Source organism: Lactuca saligna, chromosome 4 (assembly GCF_052625555.1).
Source record: "Lactuca saligna cultivar CGN05327 chromosome 4, ASM5262555v1, whole genome shotgun sequence".
Lineage (NCBI taxonomy): Eukaryota > Viridiplantae > Streptophyta > Magnoliopsida > Asterales > Asteraceae > Lactuca > Lactuca saligna.
Genome location: NC_136420.1, coordinates 39,621,291 through 39,637,184, shown reverse-complemented (window position 1 = coordinate 39,637,184; position 15,894 = coordinate 39,621,291). Strand labels below are relative to the sequence as shown.

Genomic DNA, 15,894 nt, shown 5'->3' with positions numbered 1-15,894 from the left:
AGGAGAGAAGAGAGTGATTTTTGAAGTGATATGCATGGAAGAATGAGATGAGTTGCATGGATATCCAATAGGTAATAATGATGTGGCACACAAGTCAACTCTTCCATCCTCTTGGACTTGTGCATTGGGTCGAGATTTTTGGAAGGAAAAGGGAAAATTTGGGCCTTTGCCCCTAAGCCCACTATTAGAGTTAATCTTGGGTATGTTTTAAGTCTAAAGAAATGTGGTAGGATTTTTATATTTTTATTGGACTAGTTTAGGTTATTCATGTATCAAGGCTTTTAATTCGTTTCATTCTAGGTCCAACATAGCCCAAAAATGTTGAAACAAATAGATGTGGGTCCAATTAGAGTCCATTTAAGAGTTCTAAACCCAAAATAGTCAAATTGGAAGTTTATTGGTCTATTAGGCCCAATAAGGAAGTTCTAGTCCAAAGTGGACCTAAGTAAGAACTTCTAGGGTTTCCAATTGCTTGTTGACCATTTGAAATGATCGTATGGTGTATTTGATTGAAATTTTGTTGTTACAATCATGGGTGTTACACATGTTCTTAAGCTTTTGATTCACTTTAGCTTGAGTGTATAGTTTACAAGACACAAAATTTCCAGTTGTGACAATTATTACTATTATTTTTAAATCATATAAGTGCAGATAGGATTTAATTGTTTGATGGATTCGACACCCATCCATCTTTTACCCTAGTTTAGACGGATGGTTATTTATTGGAATCCAATTATTAGTTGGATGTTATTGGTATTGATAGCGTGGGGATTGTCAGACCAACAGCCAGTGATTTATCTGTGTGATTCGGCAGTTTGAGGTGAGTCTTCTTCACCATGTTTAGTGGGTTGAAGACATCAATGCCGACCCATGGTTTATATGTTAGGGTGCTAGATGTATGTGTGACTCTTTGTGTATGTGTGTGTATGCTTAGTGGGTGGGGCCCAATGCGTATTTTATATGTTATTACTTGTTATACTTTTATGCTTATATGTTGGACGGGGCCCGTTGTGTGAGTTAGAGCGAGGCTTGTTATACTCAGTGGGTGGGGCCTGTTATGCAGTTAGGGCGAGGCCTGTTATACTCAGTGGGCGGGCCCATTATGCGAGTTAGGATAGGGCCCGTTACACTCATTGGGCGAGGCCCATTATATGTTTGATATGTGTGGTATGTGGTATTTTTTTTCTGGGGGGGGGGGGGGGGAGGGGGACTCACTGAGCTTCGTACTTACGTTTTTCATTTTATGTTTCAGGTACTTCTAGTGAAAAGGGGAAGAGTTCGTGGTGATTGCAGTGCACACACGATATTGTTCCGCATTTTCATGATAACTCTGATATTTTATAATGTGTTGATACATTGTTCTACTTGGGATTTATGAAGATATTTTGGGATGCTGTTTTCATTAATTTAAAAAAACTAAAAATTTTGGTTTTAAATTTTGGCACGTTACATTGTTCGTCGGATATTAATTCAATGGATTCCCAAATAATGAAAATAGAAACTATATATGTTTAATGTGTAGTTCAATAAACTTTATAACAATAACTTATATTTCCCTTTTCCTCACTTGAAAATGTATGAGATTTATAGAGCTAGAGAGGACGATTGACAATTTAAATATCCAAAAGAGTATTTAGCTTAAATTGATATATTAATGAAGTTTTTGAGAATAAATTCCTCAACCATGTGCTTAAAAGGTAATGCGTCATTTTCATATTCTTCATCTGGCAACCTAGGGGTTAAAGTATGGCTCCAAAGCTAAAAATCAAACCCTACAAGTGTTGGATTGATGTTTTAGGCTTAGTTTTGTTCAGTAAGTTACCAGGTTCTGCTATTTTGACATTCATAACTTGATTGTGAAGATAAATGAAAATTTAAAGCTATAAAACTTTAATGATTATGGAAATCCAAATTTTTATTTCATGATATAGATGTTGTATCTAAATTTATTTTGATGTTTCTAAACTTCATATCAGCTACAAGATCCATCATGTAACTTATCTTGAGATTTATAAACTCAATTGTTGAATTTATATCTAAGTTTGCTTATTTAGTAATCACGCTTATGGCACTTATTTTGAGATTTCAAGCTTGACTTAGGGTTTCAATGGTGATTCAAGCTTTACTTATGACTTACATTCACTTTTGATCTATAAAAATATTGGAATTGTCATTACCTTGAACCGGTAATTCAAATTGGAACTCAATTAAGCTTGTATAAAAAAATGATGTGAAGTTTAGATTAATCAAGCTTTTTGATGCTTAAATTACTAAATCATCATGATTGAGTGTTACACATAAAATAACATGTAAACTTGAAATACAAATCCACTTTTAAATTTATAAAATTGAACAAACCAAACTGAGGTTATCAACACCAAATAATGGACTTGATCATGAATAACATAACCTAGGTAAGTACAAGTGTCGGACACATGGGGAACATATATATATATATATATATATATATATATATATATATATATATATATATATATATATATATATATAATGCTATTATTAAATCTAATTGTTAATATGCCTCAAAAGAAAACATATAAAATGGAGTTTATGATTAGTGTCACTTAAAACAAACAAGGTTGATTGTATGGAAAACCTATATGAATGCATTCATACTTGGACTTAATCATTCCTATTTTATGGTTGATTTCTATTATGTGCAATGGATATTGGTTTGTTCCTTATCAAGACCTAAATTGATTAGATCAACTACCGATATCTTTTATCATATGTTTCTAATTTATTTACCAACAAGGATAGGTTTCATAGATCCGTTATGTTAATTTGTATAATGTAAGACTCAATTGGTAATATTGGTCCCAACACTAGCGATAACCTTTCAAACATAACGTTATTAGCTTACGTATCATGCACATTAAATTAAAGCTCATATATTTAACCTAAGGATACCATCATCTAGTCGCAATTACCTAACCTAGTAGTACAATCATAATTCAAGTAATATAATCCAAATCCAATATAAATCATGCAACTTAGTTACATAACATAAAAGCATCAATAATAACATCCATATATCTCTAATCAAGCAAACATAATAGATTAAACAACTTTAATTATCCAAATATCAATCAATAATAAAATTAAGGTTTTAGAAATATCAAATATTCATAGAGTCTATGATCCCAAATCTCGACAAGAACATTTAAGAAATCAAAGAGTTGGTTAATTATATACAAAAAGTAAATAAATTGATAACCTAATAATTTTTCTATTGATCTTCAAAATTCTACTCCATATCAGTCGGCTAATATCCCATCATGGCCCTAAAAACGTCTTTCCTTGGTCTGGATCTTTTAGATTTCTCTTTTATATATATATATATATATATATATATATATATATATATATATATATATATATATACACACACACACACACACAATAGTTTATAACCTGTAGGAACCACAGTTACAAAATTAATTAAATTGTAAAAATTCAAAATTAATAGTTAATTATTTTAAATAAATTATTAAGAGATATTTTTTTAGTTATATAAAATTATAACATTGATTCAAGTAAATATGTGAAATAATATTACCTCATAATCTATATTAATTTTATTTTATTTTTTTATTCTAATGTTATCAATTTAATATAATTAAAGTGGGAAGTTTAAAATTTAAAATTTGAAATGGAAAATTAATAGGTGACAAGTGGCATGACTTTAATTAAGAGGTCTGATAGGGCGACACATGACAAAAGAACTATTTTTCTTCTTACTATATATATATATATATATATATATATATATATATATATGTATATGTGTGTGTGTGTGTGTGAGAGAGATAGAGAGAGAGTGCTGAAATTAGGGTTCAATATATAGCCTTTACAACTGACTTAAAATTATGGTGTGATAGTATAAGCATAGAGCGAACTGTTGAATTTGGTAATCATTTTGAATATTTTATAATATACCTCCTTGCTAAGCTCCAAATGTATTATTGCTTCATAAGTCACAAAAATATGCTCTACATGCTCATTTTTAGTTTCTATTTCAACAATTATGTCATTTTCCCTATAAATATGTATAATTTACGAAACATCATTGAGACATAAATCCCATGCAATAATGATTTTAAAACGTAAAAGTCATGTTCTGAATACAATTTTATAGTTCTTTTAAGACAATTTAAATGTTGAAAACTTTATATGGGCTTGTTACAATTGGGTTTTGAGAAGTCGATAAACATTGCAATGTGCAACCTTATATTGAAACTCCCTTCCGAAGTAAACTTTTTTTTTTTGGAACAATGAAAATCTTAATTAGAAACACACATGACATTCCATACAAATTCTTAGTTTAAAGAAATTTTATAATCTCTATTATCAATAATCTTCTATTTGGAGAACTTCTTTAGGTATAACAATACAAATTTTCTATACTTCCAAATCGTCCAAGCAGTCGCCAAAATCACTACTTGCAAAACCATTTTTTTAGAGATCAAAAGTGCGATATCATCTACCCATGAAAACCATTCTCAAATTGTTGGGGGTAGTCGAAATACCATATCACATCATCTAGCAAATTTATCTTGAATTTGACTCACAAAGTGACAAATTAAGAGAACATAGTTCATCTTTTCAACCTCAAGATCACAACTCGAGCACATAATAAAAGTAATATCAAACCTTTTTCTTTTTGAAATATTACTTCTAGAGGAAGCCGATCTATAGACACTCGAAAAAAAATGTTAACTTTTTGGGTACTAATCTGCACCTTCTAGTCATGTCATCGTTATCAACAAACATATCATTTTCAATATATCTTCTTGTGATAACACATCTAAGAACCATCACTAGTTATTCAAACTCAATGATGGACAAAATTGAGTCACCATGGCCACATGAGCTGAGAGCGACCCCTTGGTTTCCCTTTCTTGAGCAAACTACAACATTGAGTTTTGGAAATACATAAACAACTATGTCTTAAACCAAATAAATTACTATAAAAAATCAATTTACACAACATTATTCATGTGGAAGGGTTGTCGTTGGGTTATATAGGAAAGGAAGAACATGCTAAAAATACTAGTTGTGAGTCGTGTGTGATGGGTGCGGGTAAGAAGTATGGTTACCTTTGATGATGGTTACTAGTTTTTGGTTGCATGACTTTTTGTTATTTGCATGATTTTTGGATGCAATGTTTGATGACTTTTTTTATGTTAATTTGGATGATGTTTACTAGTTTTTTGTTATATGAATTTTGTTACTTTGGTTGATATGTTAATGGATATTGAATATGACTTTTTGTTATATGACTTTTGTTACCTTAGATGATGTTTACTAGTTTTTTTGGTGCATGATTTTTTTTTTTACTTTAACATGTTACCTAATTGTTTGTAACAGGTCAAGTATGGTTTCTGATGGTGAAGTTGTAGCTTTTCTTTTACTTGTGTTTTATTGGTTGAGGTCAAATCGGCACAGGCTAATCAGAATTCATAGAATTAGAGATAACGATTCAAGCGAGTATGCGTATATGCATGATTTGATGTACGGAGACCCTACACAATGTTACGATATGATGCGTCTTACACAAGAGGCATTTGCATTATTATGCAACCATTTTACCCAAAAAATTGGTTGCAAGCTAGTAGAACGATAAGCATTGAAGAGAAGATGGCTATTTTCTTACATGTTATAGGACATAATGAACGTTTTCACGAGGTTAAGGGAAGATTTCATCACTCCACACAAACGATTCATCAATATTTTCACGAGGTCCTAACTGCAATGATGTTTTTTTGCAAAAGAAATTATAGTACCAACAACTTCTAATCCAACAAGACATAATTTGGGACGACATAGACGGTTAAAAGAGATTTTTTCTGGAGCAATAGGTGCATTATATGAAACTCTTGTACATGCGGTTGTACTCGTTGATTAACAAACTCGTTACATGGGAAGAGGAAAAGGTGAATGTTTTCAAAACATAATAGGAATTTGTGATTTTGATATGATATTCACCTTTGTTTGGGCTAGATGGGAGGGTATATCACATGATTCAAGAGTTTTGAAAGAAGTTGCATTCAATCCGACTTTTGGATTTCCATTTCCTCCACCAGGTTTGTAATCTTTATATAACTTTTATTATCTATCTTCTTTATATAATATGTGTCACACTCATTTGCAGATAAATATTACCTTTGTGATACCGCATATACAAACACTCGTGGGTTTATGGCTCCATACCGCAATACTAGGTATTGGTTAGCCGATTTTCGAAGAGGCAGACCTTTAACTAGAGAAGAAAGGTTCAATTATGCTCATGCACAACTTAGAAATGTTATTGAGTGTGCTTATGGTGTATTGAAGGCGAGATTCCCAATCTTAAAATAAATGACTCCTTATCATTTTACAATGCAAAGAGATATAATCATTGCTTGTATCGCGGTCCATAATTTTATAAGGAAATACAATCTAGAAGATGACTTGTTTGCAAATTTTGAGGAGAACATATGGTTGCTCCTGACGTCTAAGGTGGGGGGATTTATAGAGAAAACATACAAGGCATAGAATGGGGTCCAGAAGTCATTAAATATATGCATGTTTTGCGTGATTAGATTGCAAATCAATTACTTTCACATACTTGACATTAAATTATTATGTTATTTTAAATTTCATTATATTTTTTATTTTGGATATTAAATGATTTATGTTTAATTTACATTTTGTATGAAAATTTTTATTTGGATTTTTAAATAACTTTTGTAATTTACATTTTGTATGCCAATATGTATGTTTTTTATAATTATTCAGCAATTTATCAACCGCTATATACAGCAGCAGGGTAAAATGGTCATTTTTCATCAGTCAGGACATTTAGTCAGATGTACAATCAAACAACATGATTTCTTAATCATTCAAGATTTTTTACCCAGACAAACATTTCTCAATCAACACTTTCTCAGTTAGTATCTATCAACGGGGCCTACATCTCAAGTTACACATGAAAGGTATATTCACATAAATACTACTAGCATCATTTAATAGCGTGTAAAGAAATACACATTTCAACAAGACAACTTCTAACATGCATATCCTAGTTTCATTTAAGTTTAACATAACAAAAATATAACATGCATATCATCACATTTTAACCACACAATTAATCCTCACTTCTAGCATGGCCCAAACTTTTCTCAATTTGCATCACATGATTAATTTAAGAATTCTAGCATACCAAGGATTCCTAAATTCAATTGTCTCAATATAACTTCACATGTCGAGGTTGCATTTATCTCATTTTATTCACTTTATAACATCACAAAAAATCAATTTTACAACAACATAAGTAAGGTGCATGCTATCTTTCCAAACAAGTGCTTAAATCACTACAAGAAATGACTCACCTCTAGTCCAATTTTATGTGAAGCTATGAACAGAGAAAAATCACCTTCAAGCAAGTACTCCAATACCCCTAAAAGATTACACAAAGAACTGATTAAAAATAAAACACAAAATAAAAATGGTTATGTCTAATCATGTCTCACGTTGTGGCCAATATGGTGTCACGTCGTGAGCCTAATGTTCATCGTGATTCTGGCCTGATCATTTTTTATGTCGTCACGTCGTGACGCTAGGATGTCCACGTCATGATCAAAATAGCCGTTAAGATTTGACCAGCCAGTTTCCCTATCATCACGACGTGGCAGTTTAACGTTCATGTCGTGGTCATGAATCAGACGCGGTCCCAGATTATCAAAGTACCATCGTCACGACGTGGCAAATGGATGTGCACGTCGTGAGAACTGACCAATTACAAATTTTGATCATCGATTGATAACCCTATTCTGCTTTGTTTGGGTCTGTTCAAAACCTCTATTGTGGTGATCTTAATCCCTAAATACCATTTCTAAGTGACTTAGACTGATAGGGACAAGAATCGGACCAACTAACACACCAAAACCAAGAATTTTGCATTATTCAAGGTTCTTTCTTATGTGTGGTTTGTAGGGAAACAAAACGAATCAAAGGTAGATGTCTTTACCTTCTGGAAATCTAGAGATGAATCACCAAGATGATGCTAAAGGAAAAGCTTCAAGAGTCCCACCAAGAGTCCACCAAATACACCAATGATTCACATTCCTTCTTCACTTAAACTCACAACCAAATGCAAGAATCCTAGAACACTCTCTCAACAAGGCGAAGGCTTAGAATAGGGTTTGTTGGCTGCAAATGGTTCATAAATCTTGGATTAGGGTTAAGTGGAGAACAAATACATGCCAAAATTTCATGTTAGGCCCTCAAAATGTGTAGAAATGACTATATGACATGTATGCATGATCAAATGACCATTTCTTACACTTAAGCCTCCAAAAGTTAAATCAATAGAAAAAATAACTTAACATGAAAATATAACGGAACTAACATTAATGGCAAAGTGGGAAAATTCGGTTCGTTACAACATAAGCATGAAAACCTTAAACACAACAGTAAAAATCAAAAACCAAACAATCGAAGGCAGAAAAGGAGTAAAAAAGCATACCAAGCAGTCGACGAAATCGGAGTAGACGCAAATTCGAGGAACCGATTAATATGGGAGAAACCTCAGAACATGTAAACGATCAAGTTGAGGAATAAACGTCATGTATCAGAAAGTACACCCACACCCAAAACGTAGGGAACCCTCTGCACATAAGAAATAAGTCAAAATACAAACACCGTTAAAAACTAAAACCGGAAAATCGATTAGTCAACAAATATATAATTCAAATTTGTGAAGTTGTGAATCTGTCAAAGAACATATGAACTTGTGAACCATATCAATGTATTGGTGTTTGAAAAAAAAAGCAAAATAAATGTTTCAGACGATAGTTTAAAGGGTGTAGAAGAGATTTTCTTGGAGGTGGTGGCTGATAAAAGATGAGATGGTTTGATACTGGTTCAATTCAACCGAGTGCACAAAAAAGGGAACCAATTTTGGGAGGCAGAGCAAACATGGTTGATTAATGGTGCAATGGAGATGATGGTGATTGGTGAGTGGTGGCTTACTCGTGGTGAAGATTATATGTGATGGCTAAGATTAGTTTTTATTTACTTATTTTATTATTTTTTATTTAAGAAATTAAAAGTTGAATGAAAAAAGAAACAAAGTAGAGAAAAGCGTTGATGATTTTCAGGGAAATCCATGAAATAGAATAATATCGATTTAACTATGTTGATGCGTAGTCGTATGGGAAAGAGAAATGAAAGAAACAATGAAAACAATATGATGCGGTGCACATATGTGAACATCTTTTTTGGAAGAAGACTATCAGTGGAGAAAGTTGGTGGTTTCATTCTAAGGACCAAAACTGCCAACCTCACAAAATATTATGGCAAAAAGCTGTGGTGGCTAAAATCTGAAATGCACAAAATGCATCGTATGTGTTCATAAGGGTATACCTCATTTTTTTTTCATATATAATGAAACATATTATTAGTTGGTTAAATATTTCATTTTTGACATACAAGTTGAAAGTTTTCATGTTATGATTGTATATATGTTTCATTTTGCATTTTTATCGCTTCGAAATGAAGATATATACATATAGGTAAGTAAAAAAGGAAAAATCCTTGATGTTTTCGCAATTCTCATTCAGTATTATTATCACACAGTCTGGGCTCCGAGTTATGGATTCTTGGGCCCAATAGGATGCACAAATTAGGGTTCTATTCTATCATAACAATTCCCACGCGATTAATCGTCATGTTTTTCAGCCATAATTGTGCTAAATCATATAGTACAATTTATTGATTTTCGATTATATTGTAACTTTTTTTTAAATATATATATATTTTTTTCTTTTGTGTATAATTGCAAAAGTTTCCATTTTCTCCCAGATTGCGATCATCAATTTTCATCATTTGCCCAAATTTCCAATTGCAGTTTAAAACCCTTTACTTCAATTTTGCAGATAAAAAAACCCCAGAAATTCGCAACGTTAATCTCTCTCTTTCTATATATCCGATTTTACCAACACACAGAAAACCCTCAAAATTGGCGCTCTCACCAAACACACACACTCTATCTATTTCTTCGATTAATGATTCTTACTGATAATTCCAAGCGACATCGTAAATTTTATCCTATATGTTTGTTTGAAATTTCTCGTTGATTTCCAGATTGATTGTCATCGAATATAACCCTTTTTTCGTGTTAGGGTTTTGTTGACAATCCTCTTACCGATCTTTATGATCGGATTTTCTACGAATTATTTGAGCTTCCCGAGTAGTTTCTCTTCGTAGGGGGTCCCTTTTTAGGGTTTGTGGTGGAGAAAGAAATCCTTGTTACTTTTGACAAATTTTTCTGCCATTCATTTCAAATCAAAGTTCCCACCTTCAGTGTATCATCTCTTTAGGGTTGTTCATACACTTTTAGTGCTTATATGTTCATATGCAATTACATGTTTTTGTGATTTGAAAACTACGTTACGTTTTGCAATCAAACCTTTTGAAAATTTGGGGGACATCAACAAGTTTTGAACTTCGACTTGGGGGATTGAATCGCCTGGAATTTTGGGTAGCATAGAGTTATCTTGCATGGGCGACCATGAGGAATGGTCACAGCCCCGAGGCGGCCTATCGCCAAATGGGCTATTGCCCAATGCAGGTCCGTTGCTAGAGAGTTTAGATTCAGTTCGATGGTTGAAAGCTGAGGAAAGAACTGCAGAGCTTATTTCCCGCATTCAACCCAATCAGCCATCTGAAGAACGAAGGAATGCTGTCGCTGATTATGTACAAAGACTTATTATGAAGTGCTTCCCCTGCCAGGTGCTTCTTCATCATTTTCGTTTTCTTTCTTAAATACTGTGGTATCGTATTCCCTCTTATTACTTTCTGTGTTCCAGGTTTTTACTTTTGGGTCTGTACCCCTTAAAACGTATCTACCTGATGGAGATATTGACTTAACAGCCTTCAGTAACAGTGCAAACTTGAAGGACTCATGGGCGAGTGAAGTTCGTGATATGTTGGAGATCGAGGAGAAAAATGAGAATGCAGAATTTCATGTGAAGGAGGTTCAATACATTCAAGCAGAAGTACGCTAATGCTACTTTTTTTTTACCTTTAATTGCCATCAATCTTTTTTCTCAACTTGTTTACAAGCTGATTTCTTTATGGTTTGTTTAACTACAGGTGAAGATTATAAAGTGCCTTGTTGAAAACATTGTGGTAGATATATCTTTTAATCAGCTTGGAGGATTGTGTACCCTTTGCTTTCTTGAGGAGGTTGATAATCTGATAAATCAGAACCATTTGTTTAAGAGGAGCATTATACTGATCAAAGCCTGGTGTTATTATGAGAGCCGCATACTTGGTGCTCACCATGGGCTCATATCAACTTATGCCCTTGAGACTTTGGTTCTTTACATATTCCATGTTTTCAACAATTCTTTTGCTGGACCTCTTGAGGTTGTTTAACATACATTTTACAAACATACCCTTACATATATGTGTTTGGAACCTTTGTTTATGAATGCTCTCACTGCATTTTCAGGTACTTTACCGTTTTCTGGAGTTCTTTAGTAATTTCGACTGGGAAAACTTCTGTGTTAGCTTGTGGGGTCCTGTGCCAATAAGCTCACTTCCAGATGTGACTGGTAATAGTGTATGATGATGTTTCTAGTTTCTTCTCAATAATATAATCGACAGAAGTCAATGTTTGACTTTATGCTGATGTGGATGTATTCTTATAAAACTGTAGCTGAGCCACCTCGTAAGGACAGTGGAGAATTGCTGTTGAACAAAGTATTTCTTGATGCTTGTAGCTCTGTGTATGCTGTTTTTCCTGGTGGTCAGGACAACCAAGGCCAAACTTTTGTTTCCAAACATTTTAATGTTATTGATCCGTTGCGTGTTAGTAATAATCTTGGACGCAGTGTCAGTAAAGGTATTTTTTATTTATTTATATTATCATCTTAACATTTATAATTATACACAATGCTTCTTATTTAATGAATTATATCAACAATAAAACAGCTTGAACTTCTTGTCATGTTGTATGATATATGTGATCACTTGCTTTCAGGTAATTTCTTCAGAATACGCAGTGCATTTGCTTTTGGGGCTAAAAGGCTAGCAAGATTACTAGATTGCCCTCAGGAAAATCTAGTTGCTGAGGTCAATCAGTTTTTTACCAATACATGGGAACGACATGGCAGTGGCATTCGCCCTGATGCACCTGGTTGTTTGACTTCAGTATCTGAAAGTCAACCTCTCACTGATATTTCAAAGATCAATTCAACTGGAAAAAAATTCAGAAACTCTGTTGGGCGTGAGAGTGAGGTAGAAGACACCCGTTCCCGCAATTCATCTCGTCAGTCGGAAAGTGGAAAACCCCAAACTACCCCTGATGTTACTGCAGCTCCTCGTGCCCAGAAGGGTCATGGAAACTTAAACAGAGGACAGAAGAATTTGATATCTGGTCAATTGGTCAATGACATTCAAAGGTCTCCTTTTGCTAGAACACGATCCAGTCCTGAATTAACAGATTCATACAATGATGTTTCTTCTCAAGGTAGGGTTAACAGAGCACCTGAAATTGCAAATCCCCAAACTGCCCCCGACACACAGGGGGTATCAATTTCAAATAGCAGCTATCGTAACAGGAGGAAGAACATTGATGCTTCTGTTGATTCGAATAATGGTTCAAGTTTGTATCAACATGATTCAGGCTTGGGATTACCTTCCATGAGTGAACAAATGCATCAGGAAGAACAAGATCTTGTGAACATGATGGCATCTTCTGGACTTCATGGATTCAATGGTCAAGTTCATATGCCAATGAGTCAATTACCATTTCCATTCTCCCCATCTTTTCTAGCAGGAATGGGATACGCACAAAGGAATTTCACAAACTTTCCCATGATTGATCCTGCATATGCCGGAATGCAGTTTCCCCATGGCCTCGTCTCACCTCAACTAAACCATTTCTTTTCCGGAATCGGAATGACAAATTCCGAAGATCCAATGGAACCTGTGAATGATAATTTTAACTCTCTGGAAATCAACTCTATTGATCATGAACATGATTCCTGGTCGCAGGGACAAGATGGGAATTCTGAAATTGTTCCATTAGATGTTAAGCGTCAGTCAACCTCATCAGGATTAAGTTATGTTCCTCCGCCTCTGCGTGTAGGTGGATCTGGTGGGGTAGCAAGAAGTCAACAAAAGTATAACAAAGAAAAGCGTGGGCCCATGAGGAACAACAATGATCATTCACATTCACATTCGGATCATTTAGAGAATAGAGTAGTAAATGATGATGAAAGAACTGCAAGTTCAAGATTCTCATCTGCTGCTCACAGTAACTCATTAAAAAGTAAAACTTCATCAGAAAGTTCATGGGACGAGAGTTCAACAGTCTCCAAAAAGGAAAAACGTGGGAAAAAGGTAATTGTCTCTGCTGAGTCATCAAGTGGATATGTAAAAGGGAAGACCATGTTTGAGTCCACGTCAGCATCAGCACACCAGTCCGAGGACGATGACATGGACTCTGAGGCGACAGATAGACCTCAGTCTGTGTCTTCTTCTATGCATGCTCCAAGATATGAATTGGCTCAAACAAGTGGAAATGACTCAATCGTCCCTATAGCTCCAATGATTCTAGGCCATAACAGACAAAGAATGATGGATAATTCCGGAGCGATGCCCTTGACATTTTACCCCACGGGCCCACCCGTTCCCTTCCTGACAATGCTTCCATTCTACAATGTCCCATCACAACCCAGCCCATCTGATCCATCAACCAGTCATTTCAGTGATGATGTCAGCATTGAGAATGGTGACATCATCAACAACCAATCAGAGGAATTCAATCCGGATGGTTTGAGAGGAGCAGCTCCTGGTGAAACACCATCTGATATCCTCAACAGTGACTTTGCCAGCCATTGGCAGAATCTACAATTCGGTAGGTATTGTCAAAGTCCACGTCAGCATGGGCCCACAGTATACCCTTCACCTGTCATGGTCCCACCGGTCTACTTACAGGGGCGGGTCCCATGGGACGGCCCGGGAAGACCGTTACCAAATATGAATATAGTGACTCAGCTGATGAACTACGGGCCCCGCCTTGTCCCGGTTGCAGCACCACCACCGGTTCAATCCGTTTCCAGACCGCCAAATGTTTACCAACAACGTGAAGATCTTCCAAGATACCGCAGCGGGACCGGGACTTATCTTCCAAATCCCGTAAGACAATTTTACCTTTTTACCCTTCTTTTTTTACTCCTTATGCTGCTTGTTTTCTGATAAGTTTGTATTTTTTTTTTTTTTACAGAAGGTGTCTGTAAGGGAGAGACATAGTTCAGGGTCAAGAAGGGGGAACTACAACCATGATAGAAGTGAGAATCACAATGAAGGTAACTGGAATGGGAATTCAAAATCACGAGGCTCAAACCGGAATCATAATCGTAACCAAATGGATAAATCAAACTCGTTTAGGGCAGAAAGATCAGTGAATTCATCATATAGACATGATACATTTGCTACATATCAGACCCAGAATGGTCCTTTACATGGGAGTTCAAGTCATGGGGTTGGGATGTATCAAAACCCATCATCTGCCAATGGGTCAAGTGTTCCTTCAATGGTGATGGTGTATTCGTATGACAATAATAACACGGGTTATGGTTCACATAGTGAACAGCTTGAATTTGGGTCAATAGGTCCGGTTGGGTTTTCTGGTGTGAATGAACAGCAATCACAGCCACAGACAAATGAGGGAGGTCGAGAAAGAAGAGGGGCATTTGAGGAAAATCGGTTATATGGGGCTTCTCTACAACAACGGCCTTCACCAGATCGGCCTTCATCGCCACATCATCAAAGGTAACTTATTTTGCTGTAAGTTAATCTTGATTTTTTTTTTTCACAGTAGTCTCATTTAGGTCAGGAAGTAGTGTTTTCCCATTATCATTTATAATGAACTTTGAGAGTAGAAGGAAAATACTTTGATTATTTGTCAACCGTCTAAAATGCCCTTTCCAAAATGGAAGGAAATTAATGGCTTCAGTTCTTTAAGGAAATTACTCGACTATTTTGATGAAGGAAGCTTATGGATCGAAATCTATACCATCAATTTATTTATATAAGAACCATAACCAGCAAATATATTTATTTTTAAACTAGAATATGAAGGTTTTGTATTGTTGACAACAGGAGGATTTGATTCTGTTCATCTGCCACATCACTTGCCATTTGCCAAAGGCGATCATCAAGATTCCATTTTGGGGCCTTACAAAAACAAAATACACACAGAAAGTCTTCATGGTCAAAGGTAACAAACCGTTTCAAATATTCTAAAAAGGTCGAATCCCATAAACGGACTTGTGTGTAAGCTGCCAAAGTTGGGGGGTATGTTGTTGGGAAGATTTTATTTTTCCATTTTGTTTTCTTTACTTTTTTATTTTGCATCATCGCCTTGTAGGGGCTGATGATGATATGTACTTTTATTTCAGTATAAAACTCTTTCTTGAGATGTAGAATATTTTTAGGCTTATCCATGACCCTGGTATACGTTGTGTTGCTGGGGTTTTGACTGATGATGATGATGATATTGGTTAGCATTTGTAGTACCACAAAGACACAAGTATGTACTAACTTCTTTTCACCCTCTTGTGACAATGTTCAGTGTATCATTTATAATAGAAGAATCAAATGAAGAAGTTGTAGCTTACCCTTGAATACTTGTTTTGTTGAACGTTTAGTGTATATAATAAACTTTCAACTTTTGTTACAATCTGTAGAGTTTATTAGAACAAAGTCTAGGAATTGCAGGTGGATTATCATGCCCCATGCTTCAGCTATACTCATTTGCAAGCTCTACTAGCCTATATTTATCCTTCCCAATTGTCTTATTTGAATTATAATACC

At 34.8% G+C, this 15,894-nt stretch overlaps 1 protein-coding gene across 1 annotated transcript; it reads left to right on the top strand.

Annotated features, from left to right (window-relative positions):
* The first annotated feature begins 9,841 nt into the window (after window positions 1-9,841).
* Window positions 9,842-15,705, top strand: LOC145041661 (uncharacterized). Its single transcript, XM_078989802.1, has 8 exons — window positions 9,842-10,797; window positions 10,875-11,063; window positions 11,161-11,436; window positions 11,522-11,624; window positions 11,729-11,914; window positions 12,053-14,214; window positions 14,303-14,850; window positions 15,181-15,705. The coding sequence occupies exons 1-8, from the start codon at window positions 10,567-10,569 to the stop codon at window positions 15,188-15,190; spliced, it is 3,705 nt and encodes a 1,234-aa protein (XP_078845928.1). The 5' UTR covers window positions 9,842-10,566; the 3' UTR covers window positions 15,191-15,705.
* Window positions 15,706-15,894: the final 189 nt, after the last annotated feature.